The sequence below is a fragment of the Panicum virgatum genome, unplaced genomic scaffold (genome assembly GCF_016808335.1).
Source record: "Panicum virgatum strain AP13 unplaced genomic scaffold, P.virgatum_v5 scaffold_3089, whole genome shotgun sequence".
Lineage (NCBI taxonomy): Eukaryota > Viridiplantae > Streptophyta > Magnoliopsida > Poales > Poaceae > Panicum > Panicum virgatum.
In genome coordinates, this window is record NW_024376308.1 from 30,589 (window position 1) to 54,966 (window position 24,378).

General features: G+C 43.1%; 3 protein-coding genes and 3 non-coding genes across 6 annotated transcripts in view; 5 read left to right on the forward strand and 1 right to left on the reverse strand.

The window, feature by feature from the left end:
- LOC120694100 (NADH-ubiquinone oxidoreductase chain 1) overlaps window positions 1-24,378 on the reverse strand; it is a 70,952-nt gene that overhangs the window by 21,442 nt on the left and 25,132 nt on the right. The window lies entirely within an intron of this gene.
- TRNAS-GGA lies at window positions 5,405-5,491 on the forward strand. Its single transcript has one exon. It is a non-coding gene; the product is annotated as a tRNA-Ser (tRNA).
- Window positions 5,926-12,650, forward strand: LOC120694101 (NADH dehydrogenase [ubiquinone] iron-sulfur protein 3). Its single transcript, XM_039977283.1, has one exon. It carries the CDS (start codon window positions 8,519-8,521, stop codon window positions 9,089-9,091), a length of 573 nt encoding a protein of 190 aa, XP_039833217.1. The 5' UTR covers window positions 5,926-8,518; the 3' UTR covers window positions 9,092-12,650.
- TRNAF-GAA lies at window positions 6,198-6,270 on the forward strand. Its single transcript has one exon. It is a non-coding gene; the product is annotated as a tRNA-Phe (tRNA).
- TRNAY-GUA lies at window positions 9,904-9,986 on the forward strand. Its single transcript has one exon. It is a non-coding gene; the product is annotated as a tRNA-Tyr (tRNA).
- LOC120694099 (NADH-ubiquinone oxidoreductase chain 2) lies at window positions 10,336-14,861 on the forward strand. The gene is made up of 2 exons (XM_039977280.1): window positions 10,336-10,787; window positions 12,662-14,861. The coding sequence occupies exons 1-2, from the start codon at window positions 10,634-10,636 to the stop codon at window positions 13,255-13,257; spliced, it is 750 nt and encodes a 249-aa protein (XP_039833214.1). The 5' UTR covers window positions 10,336-10,633; the 3' UTR covers window positions 13,258-14,861.

Consider the following 24,378-nt stretch of genomic DNA (forward strand, 5'->3'; position numbering starts at 1 on the left):
GTAGGGTTTTTCGCACGATACGGGAGTAGGTCTCTCCATCTAGGAAAAGCAAAAGCTGGACGATCGAGAGAAAGTAGTAGGCTCATATTCCGGTTCAAGTACAAGTAGAGGATCACGCCCAAGCCTACATAGTTCCATTCCAACCGGAGAGGGGAACTCTCTCAAGAAATCGACAAGAAAGCAAAGTAATCGCAATTCTGAACTTCGCTGATCCAACAACACCAGTTCCTCGATCTTGAGAGTAGTACAGGTACTTCGGAATCTGGAGCAAGCAGGTTTCATTCCTGGTAAAGGTGATTGGTCGGTACTCCCTTCTGCCAACCCACGAGCTAAAGGAAAAGGAAAGAGGAGAAGGAAGTAGACAAAAGTCGTGATTTCTTCATTACCGGAGCCTTCTCGGGTAGTCTACTTATGACATGGCTCGTTCAGAGGGCTCTTCGCGCTGTCTTCAATATTACTATTTGTCCAAACCAACCAGTAGTAGAAATTCAGAAATGGTAAGATTTGAAGTTAGAGCAAGAGCTCTGGGTAGGTATCGTAAACATCCTGAGTGTATCACGGCATTGAAGCAGAAGAAACAGAAATGTTTTCCTTTCATTGTAGCCGATATAGAGACTGTTATACTAAATAATGTGCTTGTACCTTATGCTGCGGGGCTCTTAGTGGTGAATCCGGGGGATGATGTGGCTGCCATGGATGATCAAATAGACACATATTTTTGTGAAGATTACAATTTGATAATACCTTCCCTTGAAGAAAGGAGTACTAACATTGGCTAAGACTTTATGTCCGCACTTAGGTTCAAAAGGCTCAATAGCACATGACGAAGTTCAAGTGTCTTCTCTTCAGGAAAATAGAGCACAATTGTTGGATTATATGGAGCTGGATATCAGTCTTTTAGGAGGAGTGCTTTTATTCTATTTCCCGAGGCACTCTTCAACGATTGAGTCCCGAGGCACTCTTCAACCACTCTTAGTGCTATCGTCAGGGTCACCAGCCTACTGTACCCTTCTTTCTTATTCTGGCTTTGTCTAGCTTAAACAGAAGAGGCTTGGTTAGCTTCCTTCCTTTCTATCAGGTGCTGTTCTTTGCTACCAACAATTCATGTTGTACGCGGTGAAGTAAATAGTGCACTTGCGGCAAAAAATTATACAATGGCGGGAAAAGTTGGCAACTTCAGCAGCTACAAGTGTGCTCCTATTGGCGTTGAAACGCAAACTTATTTAGGAAAGCTAGTTGTCTGTCTAGAAAATAAGTTGCAAGATGTATCGATCTAGTCAGAAAAATCAATGCATTCTTCAAAACTATACATATTAAACGTGTTTTCTCTTCATAGGTCAAGTGGATTAGGGTTTTTGGCTCGGACTTCGCGACATTCACCGAGGTTCAAGAAATGCTCATATCAATGGATAAAACATTTTACTATATTGAGGGAATTTTTCTCAGGGGGTTGAAGGGGGGCTTTTTCTGAATGGGCGGTCTTCATTCAACGCCTCCTCGATGTTGTACTCTGATGTACAGTAGCAAGAGTGATATATAGGGAGGGCCTGAACTTTGGCTGACTGACCAGGTGGCTTTAAGCATCGGGTTCATCCCAACCCACGCGTGTTTATTGTGCGCCCATTCCCTTTGTCATCCACATTAGCCATTGGATCTGAGATCTGTGGATCGTATTAATCAAAGTTATTTTCTCATTAAGCATCAAAGTGTAAAGGGAGCGCATTTACTTTATAAAAGAGTTTATGAGAACCATCCGACTCCCTAAGGAAATGAGTATACGTTTCCAACCCTCCAACCCTTTTTGAACCTTCTATAGGAGTGGGAGGATGATGAGCTTATTAGGGAAGAAAGCACTGGTGATGTACAAACAAGCTGAAGCAAAGTGGGGTAACAGATTCAGTCCACTGGAAAGGGAGAGAGGTGCTGAGACAGGGATGAGTGCTCTGGCAACCCCGTATGAGTATACTGGTCAGAGGGGGGATCTACTAGTCCTAGATCTTGCGTTTAACTATCCTTCGGGGCCAGTGCTATCAGATTCCACTAAATTGACTAGTGAAAAAACCCGTACTAGACTCCAACTACTAGTACCTGATCAGTAGGTGTTGGTTTCGGACTAAAGTACCGAATAAAACAGAAAATGACACCCTCACCTTCTTATCTCGACAAATGCTCGAAACTCGCGACTGCATGCCCTAAGATGTAGACACCCTCAAGATGCTCTCTCAACCAGCCATGAATCTCGACAAGGGAGACAAAGGATCGACTCGCCCCCGTATCAATCAGTGTGTAAGTAGGACACCCAAATATTAGAAGCGTACCCGCTATCAGATAAGGCAGGATCCTCATGGTCGGCTACGTGCTGCACTTCAACGTATTCCTGGTCTGCTACATCCTCCATAACCTTCACAGCCTTTACTCTAGCCTTCTGCTGAGTCCCAGTCCTACCACCTCCCCTCTTTTCAGTCGGAGTACCACGACCACGTGACTGGGCTTTCCCCCACGACCAGCACCTACCACCGTCGAGCTACCCGTCCCGCGACCAGTACCACCGAAGCTACGACCAGAAACACCTACTCCATTACCTCCTCCACTAACCTCTGACAAAGGGAATGTACGCTTTCCAACCTAGATATCTGCAGGCTTTCCTCATTAGAAAGAATAGATAGCCCTGTGCCTTTAGCATAACTATCAATTTTTTTACCATTTGCTACAGTCACAACCATTGGATTAGTTTTCACTAATTTACACTTAATCCCATCAATCACCACTGGGTTGATAAAGCTGTGGGTGCTCCCACTGTCTAACAGTGCAAAGATAGCTTTATTAGCTACTACTTCCCCTTTCAATTTCATTGTAGAAAGATTAGGATTAGATGAGGTTGCACACATGGACACAATGGCCTCATCAGCTTCAACTTCTTCTACTTGCACTGTATTCACATCCACACCCTCTACAACTGGTTCACTACTGTCACATACCTCAACTATGAAGTGGTACTGTCTACTAGCTCTATAATGACTTTCCGGTAGCATAGACCCTAAAGTAGTTACCGTTCACTTGATTTTATTCTTCTACTTGTGGAGTCCAAGATTATCTATTACCTACTGTTTTCATATTCTACTTAGTTAGTTCTAATGATCTGGTCTTCTCACCGGACAGAGTCACATGCTTAGTATGAAAGTCTTACGGTACAAGGAAGAAGTCAAGTCAACCACACATCAAGTTCAAGTCCAGTCGATTTCAATGAACAAATGGAGTTGGCGATGCCTAAGCCTTGCTTATCTGAAGCAGAGTAGTATAAGAACTTGGCTCTGTCTGTCATCCCTCTTCGAACTTTCTGTCAAATCAAGCAATTCAAAAGCAAGTGTCTTACAAATAGAGTAGTGAATCGGGTACATCTGCGCTAGGGTCAATCTTCTTGAGCCTTGAGTCATTCTACTACTATCGGGAAGGAGAAGGGTAAATAAGTTTTGGAGCTTGGCGCTTGGGAATTCATTGTAGAAGAAAGTCAATGACAAAGTACTCTACGAAACTCCGTGAACCTAACTCAATTCTGAATAATGAAGAAGAACCACTTTATTGACTCCAGCCGACTGAGACAGTCAAAGCGTAAACTCATGGGGAAGTAAACTTCTACTACTAGAGAAAAGAGGATAGCCATCTGAAACACTCTTCTTTGTTCAGTGCTTGACTTGAAACTACTGCTCTTGGGAAGATATTCAACTATTGGTTGTTCTACACTGCTTGACCAGAGAAGGTGAGTCCTTCAGGCAGAATTGTCCCCGTCAAACTCTTATCAATATTGGCTGTCAACTAGACTATATAGCAATAGCAGGATTTTATTGTTCTTACTCATTGTCTACAGAACTGATCTTTCTCATCATAGGACATCTAGAGCATCAGAACCAAGTCATACCAACTTGAAGGAGGGATTCTTTTTACTGCACATAGGCGACGTAGCCATAGATGCTAAGCATTTCTTCTCCTATATGTCTCCAAAATAGACAACTTCTACTTGATCAGATAGAAAGCACCCGCTTCCACAACCAGCTTGCACCAGATCATCCTATCAACTAGACACAAGGAAGATTCTGACTAGGAAGTTTCATTCTACTTCTCACATGTGCACCGGACGATTGTCATTCCTCTCTATCAATCTAGTTGAAAACTTGACTTCTTGCCTATTAGGACAGAAATAGCTGAATCAGTGAAATCAGTATTTCTAAGCCCTAGTTCAATCTAGAGGCCGTCACGAAGGGATCCCTCGGGTCAACAAGCAAGGGATGAGGCTAAAGCGCATACGTTTTCTTGCTGGGTAATTATTAAGAAAGTTTTTGTGTTGTTGATTCCTATTCCTAGGTGTTGTGCTTTTTCCCCTATGCCGCCTATTGGTACTAGTGGAGTAGGATTGGCCTGTAATACAGAACCTATAGGTGGTGTAACCTTTCGCTCAATACTAAAATCTACAATTGAAGCATCTGAGGCTGCATCAATCGAGGATACACGACATAAGGAATTGTTAGTTCACCTCACCTTCCCCAAGCGTGGCGTGGGTTTCCTTTACTAATTTGGTTCTCTCTATGCGAACCCCCTCTCTTTCTCGTAAGAATGAGGTGTAGGGCTAAAAAAAATAGACAAGAAAAAAGAGTCAAATCGCACCATCTCTAAATGCCCTTTTTTCTCCAGAGGTTGTCGGAATTATTCGAAAAAAATATTGGCTACGAAGAGGTCTTATCAAGAAAATTTCCATTTCTACGGGATCTAGGCATAATTAGCAACCCATTCTATATAGAATGATTGATTTTCATTACTTCACAAAATAACATAAAAACAAACAAATTCGATTCTTATAAATAGATCCATATGTTCTAAATGGATAAGAGAGATATGGGCTTTCCGCCCAGCTCAAATTGTCTCCTTTTCCTTCTGTTTGGACAAGGAGAGATATGAAATATTTGACTAAGATTGGATTTCATTCCACTTTCCTATTTCTCAACAACAACTTCTCTCATCAGCTATTTCGCGTTTTCAAAGTCATTAATTGTCCCATACCCTATTTTCTATTTCGATTGTATGGCGTAGCGTACGTTATGCAAACAGAATTCTAGGGTTATTATGGAATAAGAAGAATTCTTCCATTCTTTTTCTCTTTGGAGAAAAACCAAACTCAAACTTTTCGAGTTAGCGGAATTCCTAGTAAAAAAAAGAATCCTGGATTCTTCCACTTAGATGAAATAGCTTAGATGAAATAGTAAGTAATAGTTCCGCTCGTATCCATGGAAATGGGAAAGGAATTATTCCAATAGAACCATGGAACCCCCGAGCGGTTGTGGTTGTACCTGTACTTGCAGGGATACGAAAACTCGCTATTCACTCAGTTTCTGGTCAATAATAAGATTATGTAGGAGAGATGGCCGAGTGGTTCAAGGCGTAGCATTGGAACTGCTATGTAGGCTTTTGTTTACCGAGGGTTCGAATCCCTCTCTTTCCGTTTCTGTTAATTCACCAACGTTACCGACCACAATGTATCAAATCAAATAGATTTCCGCAATAATACCTTTATTTGATAGAAATTCATTATTCTAAATTAATTACTTGGGTACGTAAAATACAAATGAGCAAAAAATCCAAAAATCCTTCCTACTGTAGATAGATCCATTTGTGATACATGAATGAGAAAATACGGATTAAGGCCCTTCCGCGAAAAGGGGATAAAATTCTATGAACCTTTCTTATTTTCGTTAGGTTCAAGTCTTACGAGAATAAAGAGAGAATCCCATTCTACATGTCAATACCGACAACAATGAAATTTAGAGTATTCACTAAGGTTGATCCGTCGACTTTCTAAATTGTGAGGGTTCAAGTCAAGTCCCTCTATCCCCAATAAAAAGCCCATTTCACTTCCTAACTACTGTACCAACCTCTATTTTTCATTAATGGTTCAAACAAGATTCACTATCTTTCTTATTCTACTCTTTCACAAACGGATCCGAACTTACTTCTTTGGATCTTATCCCATTCATACAAATGAACATATTATAGTATAGGCAAGTAATCCCTATTATTAAGTAAGTCATTCACAATCCATATCATTATTCTGACATTTACTAAGTCCAATTTGAGAATACTTTTTTCTTTTTTAGTCCCTTTAATTGACATAGATACAAGTACTCTACTAGGATGATGCACAAGAAATGGTCAGGATAGCTCAGTTGGTAGAGCAGAGGACTGAAAATCCTCGTGTCACCAGTTCAAATCTGGTTCCTGGCACAGAAAAAAGGATCTACCGAATAGGTATTGATACAAATTACTCGAGATGGATTGGGATACATATTATAGAATAATATAGAAGGAGTATGATTTTTGCATCTAAGTAGAGAAATCTCTAAATAGAGAGACTTCTTTTTCTTTAGGGTCAAAATCTCGGGTTCTTTTCTTTATGGTACAGAAGGAGGTGAGATTAGGTTCCCTTTTCTTCATTTTTGCATTTCTTATTCTGCTATTCCGAATATTTTTATATTCTTGCTTATCTTACTTTCCTAGTTGTTCTAAGTAATGCGCGCGGTACAAAGTTCGTGGTAGGGAACTTCTTTGAGTCATCGTATTTTTCTGTTTATACGAAGGAAATGAATATGTGATTTTCCAAATTGGAGAATCGAAATGAAGCCCTTTTTTGCTCAGTCTATCTGGACCCTTTTGTATAATAGGAATTCATTCTAATGAAAATATAGTAGGTATTCCGTTTCGTCTAGGAACAGAACGTAAAAATATTCCTTGACTTGAATAAAATCTGGAGTTGTGTTGTATAAGTGAGCATGAATTTCTTATCATTCAATGAGCATCTTGTATTTCATAGAAATTGGGGGTTATATAGTCCTTACGTAAGGGCCAGCCTATCCAACTTTCAGGCATTGGGATACGTTTAAGGCGTGGATGATTATCATAAGAGATTCCCACCATATCATAAGATTCGCGTTCTTGAAAATCGGCACTTCTCCAAATCCAGAAGACAGACGGGATTCTAGGATTATCCTTTTGGGCAAAGACTTTTATGCTGCATACTTCTTCTTTTCTATCGGTACCATACTGTATTCTCGTAAGATGATACAAGCTAGCTAAAGATCCACCAGGTGCTACGTCATAAGCACATTGGGAACGTAAATAATTGTAACCATATACATATAAAATGACAGCAATGGAATCCCAATCCCCTGCTTTTATTTGTAAAGTCTCTATTCCTCGGTGATCGAAGCCCAAAGATCTATGAACCACCTCATGTTTGACTAGCCAATTAGATAACCAACCCTGCTGCATTGTCTTGATCTCTCCCCCTTTGTATAAATATTTCACATTTCGAATGCAAGTTTGAAAGATTGCCCTGCTCTTTCTTTTTCTGCACAAAAGAGCCCTTCCTAATTCACTAATTTGTAGGAAGATACTGGACTTTTGGATTTGAAAAAAGTTTCAGAAGATATGTCTAAAGTAGACGGTGATTGATAGAGCAATTCTTGCTCGTAAGTTCCAGTATGAGTACAGCGCCGAACATAAAGCTTGTGACTGGTAGATCGATTTCTCTTTTGAGATAGAGTTCGATCCTCAACTATTTCTCGCGATATCTTCTTACGAAGTTTTGTTAGAGCATCTATAACCGCCTCCGGTTTAGGTGGACAGCCCGGCAAGTAGACATCCACAGGAATTAACTTATCGACTCCCCGAACAGTACTATAGGAATCCGTACTGAACATTCCCCCAGTAATACTACAAGCTCCCATAGCAATGACGTATTTTGATTCAGGCATTTGCTCATATAATCTCACTAAAGAAGGAGCCATTTTCATTGTTACCGTACCGGCTGTGAAAATTTGGTCCGCTTGCCTAGGACTTGATCTTCTTGGTACCAATCCATAATGATCAAAGTAGAATCGCGAGCCTGAAGCAAATTCAATGAAACAACAACAGGTACCATATAGAATAGAAGGGGCCATAAACTGGAGAGTCTTGACCAATTCGAAAGATCATTTGGTGTAGTTGAAATAACGGAATTGGAATCGGTCAAGTATAGGAAATTAATATAAGAATGAATAACTTTCTTAATGGTTTATTTTTTTGCTTTTATTTATCTTAATATTCATTCCATTCAGGCCATTCCAATGCTCGCAAGCAAGCACGAAAAAGCTTCTATTTCTAAACGGAAACGCCCAATACATCGAAACTCATTACCCATGGATAAAGCCAGTCGAGAAAAAAAAAGAAAACAAACATGGTTTAGCGGATTCGGAATTGTAACCAAGCATCCTGGGTTCTATACCCGATTCAACACTAGAGCATGCAGCCGATCCTGGATACAGAACTATAGAAAGTGTGCAGTGAGGGATCTTTATTGGTAGCCAGTCTTTCACTTCCGCCTCTCCACTCCCATGCCTTTCTTGGTCGGACCAACCCAACCGGCGATTTCCGACAAGTCTTTCTGCTTAGAGCAAGAAGCGGAACAAAAATCAAGCTTTCTTTATTTTCATTTATGGATAACCAATCCATTTTCCAATATAGTTGGGAGATTTTACCCAAGAAATGGGTACATAAAATGAAAAGATCGGAACATGGGAATAGATCTTATACCAATACTGACTACCCATTTCCATTGTTGTGCTTTCTAAAATGGCATACCTATACAAGGGTTCAAGTTTCGATCGATATTTGCGGAGTGGATCATCCCTCTCGAAAACGAAGATTTGAAGTTGTCCATAATTTACTGAGTACTCGGTATAACTCACGCATTCGTGTACAAACAAGTGCGGACGAAGTAACACGAATATCTCCGGTAGTCAGTCTATTTCCATCAGCCGGCCGGTGGGAGCGAGAAGTATGGGATATGTCTGGTGTTTCTTCCATCAATCATCCGGATTTACGCCGTATATCAACTGATTATGGTTTCGAGGGTCATCCATTACGAAAAGACTTTCCTCTGAGTGGATATGTGGAAGTACGCTATGATGATCCAGAGAAACGTGTGGTTTCTGAACCCATTGAGATGACCCAAGAATTTCGCTATTTCGATTTTGCTAGTCCTTGGGAACAGCGTAGCGACGGATAATTCCGAATCTACATAGGTCTAGTCCAGGGGACAAATCAATAGGAAATGCTATTTGCTTCTTAAGATAAGATAAGATAAGATAAGATAAGATAAGATAAGATAAGATAAGATAAGATAAGATAAGATAAGATAAGATAAGAAGAAGAACTTTTTAGAAATGAAAGAGCGGGCGTCGGATATCATTTCTTCAAATAAGGAAGAAGTGTTATCGAAGGATTTCCTTCCATTCTTCCTAGTATGGAAGAAGTCAAGAAAAAGTACTGCGTCTCGATCTATACGAAAGGGCACAGGTTTTTTCTTTCGGTTTCATTGATAGCAGAAGAGTACGCTAGCTAGCGGAGCCTGAAAACGCTTGCTTGCGCCCCACCCCTACGGAAACTATTGCCTATGCTTGCTGCTCGCTCAGTGTCAGTAGAAGGGAAGAAAAGATGGTCACTCCTTTTAGGAACATGGCGAGCCTTACTTACGACTGTTGCACTTCACTCGCAGCTCGTTCATTCACTTGCTCATGAACTCGCTGCTTCGCCAGAAGCGACTAGTCGCCTCCTTTCCTCCGCCGAAAGATGCTTAGCCAGAAGCGACGAAGGAGGGGAGCTGGGGAAGGCCGACGATGGCAATGAGGGGGAAGCTGTCGTAGAAGCTTTGCCCCTTGCTTTACAGAAATTGTTATGAACTTACTAAATGACCTTATTTATTCTCCCGGAACGCTAGCAAATCTAATAGTTCCATCTGCTCTTCTTAACTTAAGAACGAAGGCCGCCATCCTTCTTATTCAGGAACCCTTTGTTTGAGGAGGGCGTATCCCCGGGAAGGGGAGAGTGGCCGAGCGGTCAAAAGCGACAGACTGTAAATCTGTTGAAGGTTTTCTACGTAGGTTCGAATCCTGCCTCTCCCACTTGTTGTAGACTTAAGAGAAGAGAAAGTAGGCGGAAGCCTAGGAGGGCCAACCGAGCGAAGCTCTTTCTTTTTTTGGCCGTGCCGTGAAGTGCAATTTTCTCGTATGCGTTTTAGAGAGGTTGTCGAAAAAAGACGATCTATAGAGATTCCCCATCTATATCTAATCGAGAATAGAAGCGAGTCGCTTCCGGCGTCGGCTTGTAGTCTCTACAGTCGGCACACGCACGCCGCCCGCCATCATGCCTCCTTGGTTCGGGACGAAGCCAAGCGAGACATACGATAGACGAAGGAAGCGCCCACCCAGCTGGAGGGCTAAAACCTATAGTTTTGAAGTTGCAAACTCCAGCTTCGAAGCTGGAGTGCTTTAGCCCTTTAGTTTTGAAGCAAGAATCACCGTCTTGAGCGCGCAAGGCGCTCAAGAACAAGTAAGGGATGAGCGCTTTGTTGCGCCTGCGGATACATTTTCTTGCTGGGGAAGGCTAGTTTGATCGAGGATTGGAGAGGAGAGGTGGAATAAAAAGCTCGGGATGGATTTTGGAGTCTTTGTGCGAGCCGTATGCGGTGAGAGTCGCACGTACGGTAAGGAGGGGGGTTCGCGTCTATACGTGTAGTGTGGTGGTTGGGCCTACCCACCCTATTTGTTCCATGATCTATGGGTCTACTGGAGCTACCCACTTCGATCAATTAGCCAAGATTTTGACCGGATACGAAATCACTGGTGCTCGATCTAGTGGTATTTTTATGGGGATTCTTTTTATCGCTGTAGGATCCCTATTCAAGATTACTGCAGTTCCTTTTCGGGCGGCTGTAGGACGGACGGCCCCCTATAGGTAGTAGGGTAGGATGGGTGGTACCGCTCAGATAGCGGCCAATCCTCCTAACTGCGCGCGGGCCGGGCTTAGAGCGCGTGAAACTCATCACTACCTCGTAAGGGCGTTGAGACCATAGCATGTTACACAAAAGCGCCGCTTTCTCTGGAGTGTTGTCACACAGCTGCCCGACTAGAAGAGCTACTCGCTCTGTAGTGTTGTCACACAAGATAAGCACGCCGCCCGCCTGCTGGCCGGGCGAATCGAAGTTATCTTCCGGTCAACTGTCCGCCCAGTCAAGTGCAAAAAACACAGTGGAATCACGCAACGCACGCAGCTGGTGTGCTTCCTGCCCACGAGGAAAGAAGAGCGACAAGGTTCAGATTTGACTGTTTGCAGCATGGGAGCTGATTACCCAAAAAATCCCTGGGAAAAAAGAAAAGATATCTCGGTAACGAAAACCATAGGAGGCTGTATTGGCGAGATCCAAGGGTTCACAGCAGCCCAAAAGAAAAACCGCCTGGAAGTCCGAGGACCTTTAGTACCGTACCGAACCAGCAGCCTTCGCGCCAAGCGACGACCGCCCTTGTCCCTTTCCTTTTTCCATTCAGCCTACTTCTTAGCTTTGTTCCGTCAGTCTAAGGCAAAGTCCGTGACGAAGATCTTTCTATCAATAGATAGGAATGAGTGTTCGTTATAGGGGATAGGATCCATCTGCTCTCTCTCTATTTTCTTTGATGCAATTTAGAGAGAAAGAGCAGTGCGAACTAAAAAAAAAGATAATCGGGAGATGAAAAAGATACATAGACATCTAAAGTAAAGGGATGTATATATTATTCCTATATATATCATCTATCTATGAAAAAAGTAAACAGAGTTCGTTTTTGGGTTCCCCGAAGCCCCGAATGGATTGGATCGTTTCTGCTTCTGCCAACGAAATGAAGGCCTCGCCCCTTCCGAATGCTTCTCCGATCCTGAACGCGAAGAGAATAAGATGCTGCTCCCCCTCCCTCTGTCTTTTTCCGCTTTGCTAATCTTCCCCTCTAACGCGGGCCGGGCCGGGCTTAGGCGGGCGCGGGAGGAAGAAAGAAAGTCGAAGAGCGTCTTCTCCTTTGTCCTTTTTTCAGTGCAACACAGGAAAGCACCCTCTTTTTGTAATCTCTGCAGCTTCCCAGAGGCTTTTTTTTGTATTGAACGCATGGCGTAGCTAGGACCCCCCCAATCATGTTTGAGCCTATGTTCACCCGGGGCTCAAAAAGGAGAATTCCGGAATGCCTGCCGACGTTCAGATAAGGTGCATATCCCTTACCACTAAAGGAAAGGCTCGACGAAGGGGGGGATATTAAAAGGGTAAGGAAAACGCTTTCGGAGATTGAGATGTCGATTTGTTTTTCATCGAAAAGGAAGAAGGCCGAGGGGATAGCAGCCTTCCTTCGGGCTTTGCCTGCCGACGTTCTAATAAAGAATTCCGGCTCGGCCCGGGAAAGCGCTGGCAACAACATAAAGAAAGGGGTCCATGTAGCTGCTGCGCCCGCCCACTGAGCAGCAGGTTCGGCATCTACTACAAAAGAGAGAATCCACTTCAGATAACCACGTCTCTGCTAGGCAGCGTGTGGAATGGCCGAGAGCGGACCAAATGGATATATAATCCAAGCCGAGAGTGGAGTTACGTGAACAGCCGTCTGATGGAAAACAACTTTCACGTTCGGTTCAGAGAGCACTTTTTTCGTTGAGAATAAGTCCTTCCCTTTTGTGTGAATTCCCCAGCGGCGAATTAACAACTTGTGGGGCCCTATCTATTCAATCTCTCGAGCCCCAAGAAAACCCCCCTCTCCCTCGGACTCAATCTCTCTTTTGACTCTATATATGTGGGCACCTGATATCTATGAGGGTTCACCCACCCCGGTGACAGCATTCCTTTCTATTGCGCCTAAAATCTCTATTTCTGCAAATATGTCACGTGTTTCTATTGTTGCTTCCTATGGGGGTACATTACAACAAATCTTCTTTTTCTGCAGCATTGCTTCTATGATCTTAGGAGCACTGGCCGCCATGGCCCAAACGAAAGTCAAAAGACCTCTAGCTCATAGTTCGATTGGACATGTAGGTTATATTCGTACTGGTTTCTCATGTGGAACCATAGAAGGAATTCAATCACTACTAATTGGTATATTTATTTATGCATCAATGACGATAGATGCATTCGCCATAGTTCCAGCATTACGGCAAACCCGTGTCAAATATATAGCGGATTTGGGCGCTCTAGCCAAAACGAATCCTATTTTGGCTATGACCTTCTCCATTACAATGTTCTCATACGCAGGAATACCCCCGTTAGCCGGCTTTTGTAGCAAATTCTATTTGTTCTTCGCCGCTTTGGGTTGTGGGGCTTACTTCCTAGCCCCAGTGGGAGTAGTGACTAGCGTTATAGGTCGTTGGGCGGCCGGAAGGTTGCCATGAGTAAGGTTGGGAGACCGAAGGCTGTTTTCCGTGCACCGGACACGTAGCTTACCGAATCAGTTGCAACACAGATGGGAATGCATGCTACGAAAGACAGGGTCGAGTCTGATACATCAACCGTCGACTCCATATCCTTGTACGAGTCCACAATCACTACACGAGATGAACCTGGGTTTGGTGAATGGAAGTTGGCCTTAGGTGTAATAGGACTCCCAGTTACTGCGCGCGATCGTATACTGAGGTGCTCCCCGTCGGTTGTTGGAACGACGCGAGCCGGGCCGCGGGCCTCGATTCCTTTCATAAAGATGAAGGGACAGAGGTGACTAATTCCCCATCTCATTTGGGGCGGAAAACGAATCGACATCTCGATGTGATACAGCCCTTTCCATTTTCGTTGGGAAAGAACGGCGAAGTCCATCCGAACCCTCCAATGAAGAAATAAGAGGAGAGCAAAGCGCCAATGGCGCGCGAAGCGCATGCGGAAGGGGCACGGAGAAATAAAGAAGTGTGGAGGAGAAGCAGCCGAGCTCATTCCCTTCGCTTCCTGGGCCCAAAGCAGTGCTTTGTTTCCTGGCCAAATCAAGGATTTGGGGCTGATTGCAAAAGATATCTGAATAGAAAGATAGATCCATCCATCTATCCAGATATCTAAAAAAGAATCTATTTTTATTTCATGAAACCTTTGATTCAAAGAACAGCGCTTAGCCCCCCCGCTCATGAAACGGCTCTGCTGCAATGGATGGCAGAGGGTCCGTAGTACCCGAAGCACTGGAGTGATCCAGTAGCCGGGAAGGGGCCTAGAAGTGCCTACTACTACACCACACTACACTTGGCTCTACACATTTACAGAGCTTACCCCTGTCCAGTGTCTGGCAGAACGTTGGGGGCTTCAATCGTCGACTCGTTATCCCCATCTCAGCCCAGGCTAACGGAGCCTGACTTATTCAGGGGAGAGAGTGGAGCCTATCGAAGCACTCTTGAGAGTAAGATCCTTGGCTCCTCTTCATTCTCTACAGGGGTCTCTGCCCACATGGAAGCGGGGCAGAGATGGATAAGATCAAACACGGGAATAAGAAGCAATGCCTTTTTGATCATTTTGATAGAGGGGGATGGATAAAGTGGGCAAAACAGACTCACATTTTTCAATCGAAAAGATGGGTTCCTTTTTCGTCTCGACAAAGAAAGAATCATCTTGAAAACGCTCCTAACCCCTTCGTAGGGCCGTGTATAGTAAGTGATCCGAACCTGCCCGGAGCGAGCCCCCCTTAGAGGCAAGTGAAGTTGGTGAGCCGTATGATGGGCAACTATCTCCTGCGGTTCGGAGAGGACTCAGCTGTTAGTTAGTACCCCCTTGGTTTCGGGGTGGACCCTTTCACTCTATTTTATTATATACGCTTAGCGAAAAGAATGTTTTTTGATAGACCTAGGACATGGATTCTATATGAACCAATGGATCGTGACAAGTCGTTACTACTAGCAATGACTTCCTCTTTCATTACTTCATCCTTTCCATATCCCTCTCCCTTGTTCGATCTTACTCATCAAATGGCACTCAGTTCATATCTGTAAATTCGATCATTTACAAGGTTCAAAGAAAGGGTGGACTGCTGGTAAGCACTAATTCTCTGCATTTCCGTGATTCAAAAACAAGGGCGTACGTAGCCCATTGTAGATTCCAGCCGAGAAGATTAAGGAATTGTGATAGCAACCATGTTACTTGCTAAATTGTGCCTATATCTACTCCAAAACTGGAGGCATTCATCTATTCATTCAAATACTACATATAGTGAGGTTAGCCATGTTATACGCTGCTTACTAAAAGGGGGTTACACCTTCTCTCGCAGGCGTTGGTCAATACGGGATCCTACCAAGCCAGATAAATTATGGCCGATAGGCGCTTTGGATGCTGTCATAGTCAAGGCAATGGCCCGCTTGCTTTGTTTGGAAATGGACTCGATATACCATCTAAATTCCAGAGAGTATGGGGTAGCGAGGGGTGCTAGGTCTTTCTTCGCAAGCGTTTCCCGATGGCCTGAGATGGCTTGGATGGTGAAGTTTTCAATCGTTGAGTGCAGATCAGGGATAGATCACCACCTACTGGGTAATTTTCTTAGAGAGCATCTTGGTGAGGAAAACTCTGGGTTTGTGGATTTGGTTCAGAGATTTTTGGTGCGGGGAAAAAAATACAGATGCCAATCTATAGGTATACCGCAAGACACCTCTATCTCCCAAGTTCTAATCCAATGTTATCTTCACCAGCTTGACAAGATCTTAAAAGAGGTGTGGTACTTCTCCCAAGAGGGAGAACAGCCTTTGAAGGTGTACTATGCTAGGTATGCGGACACAATCTTGTTAGGCATTCCACGAATTCAAAATTTCTTTAATGCCGCTAGAGCTAAAGAGCATGCGCGAACCATACTCAAAAATTATTGCGATAAGTTAGACCTCGATGTCAGCTGGGAGGAGATTACCTCTGAGAAACTTCTCATTTTTCTTGGTGGGAAAAAAAAGTTTTACGTTCTAGGGTTGCTTGTCTCTTTTACAGATAGTGGGGGCATCAAAGTTAGGATTCCTTTAAAGATGTGGGGGAAAAGTATTAGCACTGGTAGACTGGTCCAGGAGTTTAGGGGTGGCCTTAACCGTCTCACAATGGCAAACTTCCTCAAGCTGCTCAATGAACACGTTGAGGCCTACCTACGCACTTCTTTCCAATATCCTCTATCTCAAAATCAAGTCGTTACGCTTTTCCGCTTCTTTCATAGGCTGGTCATTTCAAGAAGCCGCAACTTTGTTCGTCTGACTGGATGTTCGGAAAGTGGGGTACCTGGACTAAACATTAGCCAAGTCCAGGAAAATTAGATTCACTCACTCATAGACAAATTCCAGAGAATCGAGAAAGAGCGAATTCAGGAGGTTTTAGGCTCTCGAGAAGGAAAGACAGAGTAAACGTCTAGGCCCGCCGGCCAAATCAATAGGAAATGCTTGTCAAGTTCTGTTATTTAAAGAATAGGAAGGAAAAGCATGAGGCTGTTAAAAGACACCGGGCCGAAGCAAAAGAAGCAATCGACCTACAAGATTATCTTTCGACTATGAAAAAATTGACTCCGGAACAATTAAACACAGAGATAAAAAACCTTGAGATAAAAATCTTTTCTTTAAAGAACACTTGTGGTTTTTTTGCAATAAGAAGTTTGGCGTTCAAATGCCACTTTTAGAACAAACAACTAACCTCGTTACGAAAGAAGGTGAAGAGGCCTGTGTCCACTACTTAGTTGAGACAATTCTACAAAGCCAAAATAAGGCTTTCACTATTGAGAACCTATGGGTTCTAAAAAAGATTTAGAAAAAAAGGATAAACGCGATGCCATCTCTATGGTCTTGTGTTCTTTCCTCACATTGGGAGTGCCACCCTGATCCCAAAAGAAATTTGTTTGTGCTTAAGCCGTTTCACAGCTCATAAGAAAGAAGAAAAGTAAATCAGAAAAGGTTTTGAGTCTTTCCCTAGAAACACGAGAAGGTGCATTTTGACCAACAAGCCAGAAACGGATCTCGCCGTTGTCATCACACGAGCAAAGCAGCTCAGTTCTCTTGGGGTGGAAATCCAACGAGGTGACTTGATTGAGAGCTGTGACCCACGAAAGTTTGTATAAAGCCACCCCTCTACAATGAAAAATAAATAAAAATAAATGAATACATAACTAAATAATAAGCCTAGGTGGCAGGTTCCATAAATGCTATCTGGTAAGGTGTTTATACAAAGGCCGCTAAGGTGGATTACTGGTAAAAGCACAGACCATTTGGTATTGCTGTTGGCCTTTTTTTTCGCTGCGCGCCTGGATTTGGCTATTCCTAAACCCAGAGCGTGGGAAACCCAAGCTACTCGACGCGCATACACGAATTAGGAAGGAGTTTTTTTGGTAAGCAGGATCATCATAAGTCTCTGGTGTGCTAGGCCCGGTATAAGGCTGCAAGATGAAAAGGAGAATGCATTCTTTGAGTACGTAAAAAAGATGAGTGAGGCAAACTTCTTCCCGCGCTTTCTATCTCTATACACACGTGAAAAGGAAGCAGATGCACGGGGTACCAACAATAGAAAGTCGTATCCTTTCTATTTTGCTTCGCACCCTTTTTCTTTTCTTCTTTTCGTGCTTAAAATAATATCTTTCAGACGGCACACTCTTCGTTCTCGAGCGAATCAATTTCTCGGAACTTAGCCACCGGAATTCTTATCGACCAAAGAGAAGGAGGCCGAAGGTTGAAAGAGACCTATAATTTTTAGGGAAACAAATCTTCCATTTTTATCAGATATAATGAAATGAATCGCTTCGCGCCGAGAAGAGATCCTCGGTATCTAAGGGAGTGGATAAGTATACAATGTAAGTAGTTGATTTTTCCTACACTACACTAGGATATTCAGTCAAATAATAATCTAAAAGAGAGTGTAGATTGGTCGTAGCTACCAACGTGATCCCCGTACTTGGGAGTAAGCCTTCTTTCTGTCGTTCTGTCTTTCGTTTATTATTCCTGTCTGGTGTACTAGTCGGCCACTATGTATACGTGGACTGTTCACCGTTTATATATTCCATGGGTGTACAGGGGAAACAGTAAAAGGCAGGGAATCGGTCATCAATGGACTGCGGAAGAAAAGCCTTTATCGGTGTTAAATAATCTTCTGATAAAAGAAGTGGTATAGTTCCGGCTCATTCCTTCTCTACCAAATATCAGTTAGAAGACCCTGTGTTAAGTTCAATGTAAGTAAAAGTACCTTGGGCAAGTCTTTTACTACAAGAAGACTCAATGCATAAAGTTCAGGGCTCGAAAGTAAAGTTGGTTGAAGCCCTACCTTGCCCAGTTCCAATCGTGGTTGAGTGTGGTTAGGTGCCGCTTATGCTGAACAATCAACTAAAACTCGGGTAAAAATCTTCTAATCGGGAAAAGGAGTAGTGTTCCTTCCGGTCAATCTCATGTGAGACCAACCCTGTTAGATTGCCATAGGTCTTATTTCTTCCGGGTTGTGGGCTAGGGTAGTTCAAGCCTTTCAATCTTAAACAATTTTGGAAATTCTTTAGTCAATCTAAAAATAAAAGCGGCGAGTGCCCCAATTTCTTTCTTGCCTGACACCCGCGACTAAAAGGATTGTGTATCGCATACTTTAAACGAGTACCGATACAGGTAGGATTTGCGCCGCCCTAGCTATTTCTCCCAAGTAAACAAGTCAATCACTTATATGAATCTCCTTGACCCGACTCGACATCTTAACAAAAGTGAAAGAAGACCCCGTACCCACTCTTCTTTCCCCCCCACCTACCCGGTAGTAGGGGCCCCGGTATCTCTTTTCCTATGAGATCCCTACACCACGAAAGAGATTTGCCCCATCTCTTTTCCATTTGAATTCTTGGAGCTTGGCTAAATGCACTTTATCCTAATTATCTTGTTGAGGACTCAATTCTTAAATTCTAAAAATCTTCATTAGGTAGGGTTTCCATCCTTTTATTGAGAAATTGGGCAAAATAGGTACTTTCTATCCCTCTTTGCTGCAAACTCTGAAGTATCATATTTAATGATTTTTTACTATATTCTTCCCCTTTGGGGTTTCGGATTGCAATGCCCGCACTATCTAAAGATCCAAAAAGTATTAGGCCACTTTCTGGGCCAGTTAAATGCCTAAGCTGTGAAAGTATGGATGATTTTTTTTCATAGATATCATTTGTTAAGTCTAGAAGTTCCTCCGGGCTTAAGTGCTTTTCCTGATACTGCAAAGTGAAATTGAAAGATATCCTTTCTTTTTCACTCAGAGGCTGCCCGGGAGTAGGAGGCCGTGGACTCGGTGATTCCCCCTCATCTGCCGAAGGGCCAGTGGTTGGGGTCTCTCTCTGTATTTCGAACCCACTTCACCGAGCTTAACGCCCTGTGGACTTTTTTTACGAAGGCCTCTCTCGAACAAACTAGCCCGCGTCTTTCTATCGGACTAGACCGAACGAAGTAGCTTGTTCCGTGATCAAAACCATACGCTGCCTGGAGTCACAGGGTATGAATTGAGGTATGTCCTTCGAAGCACCTTAAATGAAAGCCTTTACTTATGCTCCTGGACTCTGGAATCATCACATGATTGAACTCACATAAAGCCGAAGAATCGAACGTTGAAGGCTCATTCATTTGATACCTGCACTTGAGAACGAAAAGGAGGCTTCTGCTTTTTATGATGATCTAGCTATGTCAGTTGGTTCGGGTAATTTACATGTTTCAACGTTCCTTCGATGGCATTTCATCTGGTTCGGTCGATTCACAAATCGTGTGTTCTTTCGGGTTTGAGCTATTCAAAGTCTATCTAGTTCCGATATGTCTTTTATTGGAGCCATAGGCTACTGGTCGTACTGCCTCGGCGGCTGTTCCTTACAAGTGTATTTCCGTTCTATCTAAATTTGGATCGACGCTCTATTGGAAGTTGTTCGTTCGTACTGCCCGAGATGTATATCGATCAGCTATGGATGAAACTGATAGTGTAACTGCCAAATCATCAAAGTAAGGAAATCGATAAGCACGAAGATTTCTCTCAAAGACGAGAATATCATTCAGTCTTGAGAAATGCATATTGTTGTTTTAAGATCAGGATTGTGACAGAAGTCGTCGGCACGGACCTTTCCAGATCCTTTCGCGTGGTGCTTCGGTGCCGAAGTGTTCGGTGGTGGCGATAGAGATGCTGAGGATAGCAGTTCAGTTCCTTAGCTTAGATCCGACTAATTCCCGACTACTTCCTCAAAGAAAGCCTTCCTTCTACGGACTAGGCGGTTACGAGGATGGATTCCTTGACTCTTCCCTGTCTGACTTTCACGCACCTACTTAGGAATGTATTTGTTTCACCCTAGCTAGTTCTGAATTCTTGTACATTCTTCCTGTCGAGGACGGACGGAGAAATCTATAACTTCCCTGCTCTGGTTCTGGGTTTGATAGACCTGTTTATCCGCGGTAGTCGTCGTAAAGACCTGTCTTCAGCCTCGATGCTGTAGAGATTGCGTAGTTCGCCGGCTCCCCATCCTTAAGCAAACACACCTTCCTTTTAGCCAGGGTCATTGAAATTTCATCTTACTTGATCCTTCTAAATCAGCTTGTGCTACTTAATCTAGATTTACGAGATTCTTCCTTCTATTCTAGCTAGGTGGCAGGCCAATACCAATACAACTAAGTTTAGGAGTGGATTTCATTTCGTACCTACGTAGGATTCCCTAACTCATCCTCTTATCCATCCTTTCCTGGACTTTCGTAAGGGGCAATAGCACAAGCAGAGCCTTTATAGAGCAGTTGGATTGCGCCTTAGTCACTAGCATACGTTTTCTTGCTTTGAGCTACTAGCGCGGATTGTTCTGGTTTAGCCCGTGAAATACATGGTGGAGTAATCTTTCCAAGTAGTGTAAGGAGTGTGGAACATAAGAAAACGATATTTATCGCAATTCTTCTTCCACCACTTTGGATTGCCCCCATCAAAGATAGGAAAATCTGGCCTATTGGGTGCCGATCCACTCGATCCTATGCTATGCATTTGTGACCAAGGCGAGGTAAGATCATGAATACAAGATGGCGATGAGTCATGCCAAGTTTGGGGAGTGTTGCTCGTACCCTCATTGCATGTTTTAAAATAGGGCATACTGCCTGTGATTTACTATTGACTTCCAAGTCGACACGAGATTCTATTTCTTTCTCTCTACACTATGTACTTACTTTTCCGGCTATGCGAGAGAGAGACTTTATCTTGGGTCTATAGGCACAAATCCAGTAGAAAATACCAATCCAACTTCCTCCTAAAATCACTTCTAACAGGCGAGCGTGACTTGTGCGCTTTTTCGTTAAATCGAGCAAATGGATTTCCAGCCACTGAGTATCTAGGGTCATTCCCTTTACCAAACATTGGAGTCGCTGCTCGGGTTTTCTCGAAAGCTTTTGCTTTCTTCGGTACTGGTACTTCGGAATCCGGTGCCAAGCTTTCTGATCTCTCTCCGTGAGGATAAAATTCCTAGGATTGATGCTCGATTAGATAGTTGATTTGATTTTCTATTACTAGAGCTTGGCAGTGAAGACAGTGCAGCAGATTTTCGCACTACCGGAATGGGTCCTTATGATTCTCAAAGAATGATGAGGGGCAAGGCTGATACCCCGCAGGTGATGCTATCAACTGTGAAGAGGCTTCGAGGCAAGATCTACAAACGTCTGCCTCGGCTCGCTACCAAACTCGTAAGCAAACAGCGGGACGTGAAGCAAGCCAGCTACAGGTGCTAGACGGCTTTCTCGTCAAAGAGCGTTCTATTTCTAGGGAAGACAGTCTCAATCGGCCGTAAAAGACGGATTAGTTTATAACTTACCCATTTTTCATATACCACCCAACTAGTCACTCATGGGAGGCTTCACTTGTGAACTACAATTCCCGTACTACGTAGTATGATTGGTTGCTCAACTGCCCCTTAAACGAAGAAGACCCCTGGGCCGCCTTACGAAATACTTACTGCTCAAAAGCGAAGAAATGAAAATGCTTTACCTCTCTCTTCCGATGAATCCACTTCACATAAACATAATAAGTGTTTTGGCATGCCAGCAAGTGGTTGATACTTTCGTTATTCCAAATTTACGAAGGGAAGGTTCCGAGGTATCGGAATGTGGTAAGCCAGCTCCACCTAGGGACATCGCCGGACGGTAGGCATCGGTTGCTCTAAAACTTCTCACCTGGTTTTCCTATTGTCTTCTTTCCTTACGAAAGCGGTCAGTAAAGAAAAGCCGAGTCGAGTACAAGAAAAACTAATAGCTTCCTTTCGTTATCTGCATCTGCTTTCCTCAAAAGGTCTAGCTTTGCCAAAATCAATAGTTTAGTTGGTTGGGTCCTGTCGATCAAGTTATAGGAGCTGCTTGCTATCTATCAAAGGGTATAACCACGTTTGCATTGAAGGAATGTCGCAGGAAGCTGCCGATCCGCGATTTAAAGTAGTTCGTGCTTCGGCGGCAGGGGACTATAGGCCATGAAAACCCACCCCAGGTATCTCCACCTGTGGATTGAGAGTAAAAACCAGTGAATTTCGTATCTCCCGCTGGCACACGATTTCTATTACTTTTCTTGTTTCCCGTTTCGGAGATCCGATAAAGGAATGGTAAATCGATATCTGGGCTCGAGCCAGGGTACTTATCCTCCCGTCTATAAATCAATGACCAATAAAAGACCAAAGGGGTGATAAATCAAGGGGCGGACAGGAGCAGCATCGTAGCTAGGAGCAGGTGCAGCACCGTAGCTAGTAGGAAGAAGTCCAGCATAGCTACATTCCCCTTCGGGTTGGCGCCCGTCTTCTCCAATAGAAATTTCATCATATCAAGCTAAGCTATCTGAAAACCTACTACCAATCTGAATGTAAAAGAAGAACTAAATACTACTATCCATGAGATCATCATAACAAAAACTAGAATTGCCCTGCTAAATAGGAATAGAAATAAATCCAGGGTAACTTGTATCATGAGATGGGTCAATTCCAATTTGAATTCCGTACGGCTACAACTCTTTTTAAACGAGTCGAAGTCCAGTCTTGTCACTTTCCCATCATCCCTTTCTTATCCTCTTTTTTATCCAACCTCTTTTATGTATTCTGGGCTATCAGAAAATCCTTAGAATAAAAGTTTGTCAGAAGAAGAAAAAAAGGAGTGGCATTCATTCAAATAAAGTTTCACAAACTGGAGGCCTTGCTTTCGCGCGGGGAGAGAGATAGCGATGGGCGGCTGCTGTCTTGTCACCGTGTTCCTGTATACCGATAAGATGATGAATGGTGATGCAGGACAGTCGAGCTTATCCTTTATTCGTATTGTCAGCTAGAAACTTGTTATCAGATCTATAAGGGACACAATCCAGTGGTGAAAGCCGCCATCAACATTCGCGTAGAGATCCACAAAAGGTCTGTAGATCTATACGCGCATACGTTTTTGCTTGGCTTTTTCTTCACTCCGTTTTGTATGGCCAGTACCAATTTCCTATGCTAGTTTAGCTCATGGTGGTTCAAGGGGGTTCACCTTGATCCCAGTTTAGTAGGAATTGTTTGAAACTAAGGAGGTTGATTGAGTAGGAAGTTGGAAATGATCTGAGTGGCAGTAATCTTTTTGATCTAATCACAAAATGTCAATATCGAATTACTGAAAACAATTGAGAGGAAAGAGATAAGCACATGATATTTATTTTCGAAAGGACATGATATTTATCAATTGTAGTGTTGGCATTCGACTAAACGAATAGCATTTCGAAGACAGTCTGACTCTTGAATTATCCCTCATCTGTTGACTGACTCGCCTACACAGCTAACGAGGAAGGATATGGTCTGGTAAGGAATGAATTGTAGTACACACCCACTAATTGTTGAATAGTTCACAAAAGAATGGATTGGATCGAAAGGACTTTCCTACTTGGAAATAACAAGAGAACGAAAACACTGATTCTTCTTTGAAGGAAGCAGATCAATAAAATGAACACATTCAAAGTGTTAGGGAGGCAGTAAGTTCAATAACTAGCTAATAGGCGCTGTCTGTAGGATAGGTTTTAGGTGTTCCATGTCGTCAATTCAATAGTGGCAGATAATATCTAAATCTGTCTATTTTCACGGTGTAGGGCGGTAAATAGTAAGCATGGTGGTATAAATGGGGTAATTCCTCGAATTGAACTGCTTATGGGCTTGCTTCTGGTTTTAGTAGTAAAGTCAAGCTATTAGGTGATCATAGGCGTTAAAGCAAGGAAAGTTTCAATAGGCTTTTGAATAGGGTTGGATTTCACTCACTGGATCAGAGAAAAGCCTGGCCTTTCGTAAAAGCTCATAGGCACTGGCATTCACTCACAGGGTTTTGAGAAGTTTGTTTGCACTTTCTGTGGCGTACCACTTTTCTCGATAGCCTTTTTATACATGCTTCTTTCAAAACGGAATAGATTCATTCACAAGTAGAAAGCAAAACAAGCATCGGATGGGAGGAAAGCTACTTATTGTAAACCTAAACTAGTAACGTAACTAGAATAGTGAACTCTCTTTCGGAGAAGCATATGGAATTGCTTCACTGGCTTGCTTGAAGAGCTTTCTTTACTGCTTAATAAGAGAGTAAGCTATGTCTCCACTT

Bases quoted from the DNA above. Each gene is read 5' to 3' on its own strand.
- LOC120694101 (XM_039977283.1), top strand. From the start codon at position 8,519: ATGGATAACCAATCCATTTTCCAATATAGTTGGGAGATTTTACCCAAG.
- LOC120694099 (XM_039977280.1), top strand. From the start codon at position 10,634: ATGATCTATGGGTCTACTGGAGCTACCCACTTCGATCAATTAGCCAAG. The intron at 10,788-12,661 runs GGGCGGCTGTAG...TTTTGACTCTAT, and splicing joins GATTACTGCAGTTCCTTTTC to ATATGTGGGCACCTGATATC.